Source organism: Elaeis guineensis, chromosome 8 (genome assembly GCF_000442705.2).
Source record: "Elaeis guineensis isolate ETL-2024a chromosome 8, EG11, whole genome shotgun sequence".
NCBI lineage: Eukaryota > Viridiplantae > Streptophyta > Magnoliopsida > Arecales > Arecaceae > Elaeis > Elaeis guineensis.
Genome location: NC_026000.2, coordinates 128,219,900 through 128,227,005, shown reverse-complemented (window position 1 = coordinate 128,227,005; position 7,106 = coordinate 128,219,900). Strand labels below are relative to the sequence as shown.

The following is a 7,106-nucleotide window of genomic DNA, read 5'->3' as shown; positions in this document are numbered from 1 at the left end:
GAACAAAAGCCTCCAAAAGATCTATTTCACATATTGAACTTGTTCACAGCTACTCCCACATGAAGTCCACTTGATGCTACTGTTCACTTTACATATTCTTTCAACTTTTAAGCAAAAAATAGAACTAAAATGGTTTCCACACGCTTAACAGACCACCCCCAGTTTGGTGCAGCATGGCATCAATCTCATCCCCGTCTTCCATTTCAAGCTGAGAAAGGAATCAAAGCAAAAGTTTTAGCAGAGAAAGAAATTAATAGAAAAATACAAACTGAAAGATTTATTAGTATTCAGTATAAAGGAGATGGCTCAATTACTTCCTCAGGGGTCTGCTCCCCACGAAGCCTCCGGCCATCAAACAGGAAGGCAATGGAATTGAAATCAACCGACTGGCGGTCACAATAGGCATTCATGAGCTTCCGCAGCTGAGTGCTGCGCTTGATCCTGAAAAACACCTCATTTCCATCCTATGAAACAAAGAGGTGGTAAACACAAAGAACCATGAGAAAATATTGGCGACAAAGTAAAATTTAAGGTTTGAAACCATCAAACATATGCTGAAAGCCTGAAATACTTTAAAGTATGATGGATGATAGTTTGCATTTGATTTTAGCATTACGAAGCAAGCCATGCTTTCATCACAAATATTTGTCAAGAATAAAATGCATAGGCAAAAGAGAGAGAGAAAGAGAGTTCACCGATGATTACATGCTGTTTTTTCCTACATCCAACCATCCCAACGGTAAGAATTTTATAAACAAAACTCATGTTTTGCATGGGAAGCGTTTTAGTGGTGAATTGCAACAACCAGATCTGATCATCCAGTTGTCAACCACATATTGGCATAATTAATAAATCTTTGCTGTATTTAACAGATCTTGACCAAACCCCAACTACAGTAAGGATGCCAGGCATGAACTTTTTCAATATTAAACTGAAACCTCTTGCAACTGGCAAGTGAATCAACACTTCAGCATAATCCATAACCATATCCAACCTATTGATTTTTAAATACCTGACAACAATATGCAGTACCAATTTTGAAAGGAAAACCTTTAATACCACTTAAAATCCTGAATGAAATAGGTGGAAGGTTGAGTTAAAAACAATGGGAGGAAAGGATCTCGGACTGGAGGAAATAAAAAATAAAAAACAAAAAACAGATCCAGTTTCTCTTAATGGTAGAAAACCACCGTTGGAAACAAGGCATACTATAAGTCCAACAATTAAGCCCAATCAATTTTTAGGTAAACCTCATAGTCCTTTGATTTTCTAATTCTTTATGATATCTGAAAATAAAATGCCAAGCTTGTAATTTTGCCAATATGCTTCTTTCCAATGTCAAGCGGTTTCGCTTCTTTGTTCGCTATCTCTTAAACAAGGTTCTAAAAAGCAGTTGTTGTATATGGGCGGTCAAGTACACAGGATGTAGGTGCCTATATCGGCACCCATGTGATTGGCATTTTAACAATATTTTAAAAAAAAATTCTGTAAAAACAGGTAACAAAAAGCAAAAATCAGAAAAATAACCCAAATTAAGCAAGGAAAAAAGAGGAAAGATTAAGTACGAATTTTAATACTCATTTCAGAGCCCGTTTTAATGGGGCATGATACGTTAAGTTAGAATATATCAATATTTTATTATGAATTGTGCTCAACATTCAAGATGCTCATGAAATGAACAAATATATGATTTATAAAACAAACAAGCAAAAAAAGAAGCAACAAGAGTCTATAATTTATAACTTGGTTTAAAGAATCTATTCGATGAACAAGATACATAGTATTTAAGCTATTATTTTTTCAGAAAAATACTCAAAAGTCAAACATGATATTCAAGTGACTTATCAAACAACAACTCATTGTCATCACATTTCATATGTACCAAGATGCATATGCGAGCAACCTAGGCCTATGTAAATGCTTATGTCTGATGTCCCACCATGCAGCCCATCCCCAATATGATGCGGTCACCAGGTTTGCATCCACAAACACCAGCGCACATAAGGCCATTTAGACCACTGCTCACAAACACGCTTTTTCCCCTTTGAAAACAAGCCATGCATCAAGCAAGACAACTAACAAATTTTATCGAGCCATTCCACCTCTTAGAGAACTTACCTTGACATGTTTAATCTTTGTCCCTCTACTGTCTCTAAATTCCTCCATAATTAAATTCCTTTGTAGAAAGAAAAGATGGACTTTCCACTTGGATTTCATTGCTCCATAAAGTAACTACACCTATACAACTAAGGTACTTTCACTCCAAAGTCACCAAAATGAACTTTTTTTCATAATTAGGACTCCACATTTACATCAAACAATTCAGTCTATTTACAGTAGCTCACTGGTTCTTAACATGAAATGAATGCTCCTCCTTTGTAAAAAATTGCTAAAAAAATATGGTGGTGAACTTATTCACAAAACACGCTCCAGTTATCAGTAATAACAAAATATGACACAAGCAAGTATAAATAAATGTTTCATTACTCAACCTTAGAACATCAGTTAATAGCAAGCAATTGATTGCTTTAAAAATGCTTTTTCTCTGTTATAATTCTATAATCATTGCTTAACTTTGCCCTGAAACTTCTGGATTCTTCTGTCAACTTGATATTACCTCCTCTACATTGAGTTGCAAACGTATCCTAAAAATCCATTGTAAAATCCATTCAGGCCTCTAGGTTCTACTACCCATCTTTTTGTTGATTTGAATGTCCAAACTATCCTAAGGAACTCAAGACTGCACCAAGCAGTAATGATACACAGTTAAATAATAACCAAGTATCTACTACACTTCAATATTTACTTCCAAAATACACCATGAACAAAAGTCACAATGCTTTATAGAGGATGCTTCAAAGCGGTCAAACAAGCATGGTTTGCAATATGCTGCGTACTGGCCTGTACTGGGAGTTCGATACTATACCTAGAGGTGAGCAAAAACCGAACTTGAACCAATCAAACTGGTGAAACCGAACCAAACTGCAGGTTTGGTTTGCTTTAAAATTTTATTCGGTTTGGTTTGGTTTGGTTTGGTTTGATTGGTTTTTGACATATAAAAAATAGATTTGGATTGATTTTGCCAGTAAATAAAACCATTCTCAAACCGAACCGAACCGGCTTTAATAAAATGACGTCATTTTAATTAAGGTGTTGTTTATGTTGGAGTATTAATGTATTAGAAAATAATTTTGAATTTATGGTGTTGTTTATCAATTTGATTTTATGTTAATTAGCCTTAAACCCTAAGTGACTTACTTACTGAATTGTTTATTTTTTTTGTAATGTGTTGGGAATCTTTATCTTAATCCTTGATGATGGTGTTTGTTTAAGAATTTCATTTTATTGAATGACAATATCTTATGTTAATTTAAATCATTTTACTTGATAAATTCTCTTGGTGGTACTCTTATATGAAAATGAAACAAGCCTTCATGAATCATAAAATAATAATAATAATAATATAAATTAGTAAACCAAACCAAACCAGACTGTTTAAACCATGTTGGTTCGGTTTGGTTTCAAGCTTCTATTGGTCCGGTTTGGTTTCTAAAAATGCCAAACCGTTTAGGACTGGTTCGACTTAGGTTTGAGCATGAAACTGGTCCAAACCGGACCATGCTCACCCGTAACTATACCAATACCGAAATGAGACTCCGGACAAAGGATGTACAAAGTCCTTGTACATCGAACCGAACTGTACCAGTATGGTACCAATAGGGAGTCCGGTACAAAGATGGTGAACCTTGTTCAAACCCTTCCATCATATATCAGGTCAAAAAAATTGCTAGAACAACAAAATAACCTGCAGTGAATACCTTAAATCTTCTGTTTCCCATCAATTCCTTCCAATCTTCTATATTTAGATCCCCCTTGCATGTAGATCATAACACAGCATGAACATAGAATACAAGGGACATTTTGTACCTCCTATTATTACAACTTAAGATCTCTTTGAGTATCTACAGGATGAACCCAGAGCTCATAAAACTTCTAGTAGTAATATCTTCCAAAAGAGTAAAATCACCCACCGGAGCTGCAACTTAGCACTTTCAGATTAAAGTTTTAGAGAAGTAAAAATATCCTCAAAATCAATTCTACAGTTTAAACTCTACAAGAATGAAAACAAAATAACAGCTGCAACAAATACAAAAATGCTACCTACGTACGTACATGCATTTTCATAGACAGACAGACATACATAAAACTCACCACAAATAAGGATAAACATTTTCATAAAACACTTCCTTAATGGTATGGAAATGACTCAGTCGAGGAAATATCAGAAAATCCAGCAAAAGAGAGACAACAAAAGAAAGAGCACATCTTGTTCCAGAAGCACCAAGAAAGACCTCCATCAACTTGCATCCGATATCAAAGGATTGCTCTGATTGGTGATCTCGCTTGATGTAGCTACATTACCTCCCCTTCTGGAAAATAATTATCAGGTGGAAGCCACTAACCATAAGATTCATGCTTTACAGCCCCTTCTCCTGAAAATTAGCTTCAATTCGCAGGAAATACCATTACAATAACGACCCTCTTGGACTAACAACTTCCAAGCTATGAAAGATGCTCAAAATCGAAGTTCTCAAATGGGCAAGACAATCAAGCAGAAGGCAGCACAACCCAAAAAAGGACAAAAGAGAAGGTGAAGTCTTGGGATTACTCGCTAAGCAAGCAAATAACCTCCACCTCGATAGCTTGAAAACTAGTTGGAGAAACATTTTCAAGAGTTAAAAGGTGTGGCATCAGCAACATGCAACAAGAATAAGCATAACAAGAAAAGCACAACAGTCCAGCTCCTAGAAAACTAGATGAAAAACCTACCTTGATACCCTAATCCATTAAACTTTTCTTGAACTGAACAAATCCATATTAAGATTAATCAAATCATATTTTATCACCGCTGAAATTGGCAACAAAATATGAATCACTTCTCACAAACATTGCATCGCAAAATAGATTCTACATTAATTTTTAAATCCAAATTTCTACATCACAAGCCATCTCACACCAAGTTCTCGGAAAAAAATCAGTCAATCTATATATATATATATATCCCATTAATCTCATAAAACATGCCCAACTCTGCAACCAAATTTTAATTTTCAGATTTACTTGCAAGCACCGACAAAAAAAAAAAAAAAATCCTCCGATTATAAAATTGAAAGATAAACCCAGGAAAACCCAGAATTTGATGATGGCAGCAAGAGAAGAAGATCCCGCACCTGGCCCTTGACCTTGAGATTGATGTGAGCGGACTGATCCGCCGGCTTCTTGTCCTCCTCTTGACCAGCTCCCGACATTGGTTCCTCCTCCCGATCTCGATTGAATCACCCCCGCTTCTCCTAAACTAGGGTTTCTAATCTAGGGCTTCGCCCCTCAGAAGAAAATAGAAGAAAAAATAAACAAATTTCTCCCAGAGAGAGTGGTGTGGGGTAGGGACGATTTGAACGAAGACTTTCGTCCCTTCTGGTCGCCATTTTTAAACGGTTGGTTTCAGAGTCAAATTTAATTGTTTTTACGAGTCCGCCGTGGGAATTCGGTGGCGGAAAAAGATGGGCGGATGGGGACATGGATGGACGGCTCGAATTCGCTCGAATAAAGTGAAACGATGAGGGAAAGGCCCGATACTTTTCTTCGTGCGCATAAAATATCTTATGCGGGATCAGATACGCCTTCCTTCTCGAAACGTCGGGCTCATAGGCGGTGCGAACGAATGGCTACTGTTATGTCCGCATATGAATTTTGTACGGGCGTTTGTAAGTGGTACGAGATGGAGTACGTCTCATTTTGTTTGGGGTACGCGGAAAAGGTTAAGTACGCTTTCGCTCATCAGCCCGAGATTCCTCCTTATCTCCGCGTCTTTAACGTGAAGTACACGTCACATAGGCGCTCGGCTCACGTGGACCGGGTGGGAGGGGTTAAATGAGTCAAAAGTCAAAACTCGATGTGCCTCATTTTGGGTAATCTAGCAATTCTCAAAAGTTATTTTTCATAAATTATAGAAAAAAATAAATTTTACTATTTTTAATCAAAAGAAAAACTATTCTGACAAATAACATTATAAAAAATATTATATTTAATTAAGATAAATTATATAAAAATATTATCAAATTTTCAACAATACTCTTAAACAAATAATTCAAATAATAATTTATTTGTCCAATTCAGGCTATTTATGATTCATTTACTTTAAGCTACCTTTTTTCGATGGAATTTACTTCAAAGGATCAATATGGGACTTTTTACTAAAATTTATTTATATAAATTAATTAATAATTTTAAATTAACTATACATATATTAAAAAGTATATTCTTATTATGAATACATTTTAATATATTTCATTATATAAATGATATATTAATTATTGATAAATTATATATTAATTATTGATAACTAATAAATATTTGTGAATTATTTATAGATAATTAATATTTATTAATAAATAATTAATATAAAAAATAAATATTATTAAACAATATATATTAATATAATATTAATAATTAAAATGAATTGTGTCATATAATTAATATAATATAAATAAAGATATCTTTTTTCAAAAAAATGGCGTAAACAATTTTTTTCTCCACAAAATCTATATCCAAATACAATATCTATACCCAAGCACAAAATTTATGCCCAAACAAAATATCTATTACCGCAGAATTCTATCTTGGGTTGGCTTGCCTAGAGCTGGATGGCGATTGGAGGACAGTGACGGTAGGTCGGCAATTATAGGACCCGTAAAATAAGTTTCTGGTTGAAGTTGGCTCCTACGGAGATCGTTGAATGCTCAAATCAGAAGTCTGAAGCAGATGGGAATGTCACGTCCCCGATCTGAGATTGTGAATCGAAGATCATGGCAACCGCCGCATACTCATAGAAAACTCTTTCCATAAGCATGCAAGACATCTTATCATGCTATCCTAAAACAACAGCGGAATAATTAGTCAATAATTTAAATCTAAAATATAATGATCTAGATTTCTTCTTTAATATCTTAATAAATTCAACAATAATTCATAAACCTTACATCAAATTCAATAAGACTTTCAATCTAAATTAAAAATATGGAGATTCTACTTCTGATCACTCTTCC

The 7,106-nt window shown here is 34.7% G+C and overlaps 1 protein-coding gene across 1 annotated transcript; it reads right to left on the bottom strand.

Annotated features, from left to right (window-relative positions):
- On the bottom strand, positions 1–5,503 carry LOC105049649 (small ubiquitin-related modifier 1). Its single transcript, XM_073261773.1, has 3 exons — positions 5,232–5,503; positions 315–464; positions 1–208 (listed from the first exon to the last, which is right to left on the bottom strand). The coding sequence occupies exons 1-3, from the start codon at positions 5,307–5,309 to the stop codon at positions 125–127; spliced, it is 312 nt and encodes a 103-aa protein (XP_073117874.1). The 5' UTR covers positions 5,310–5,503; the 3' UTR covers positions 1–124.
- Between the last annotated feature and the right edge of the window lie 1,603 nt (positions 5,504–7,106).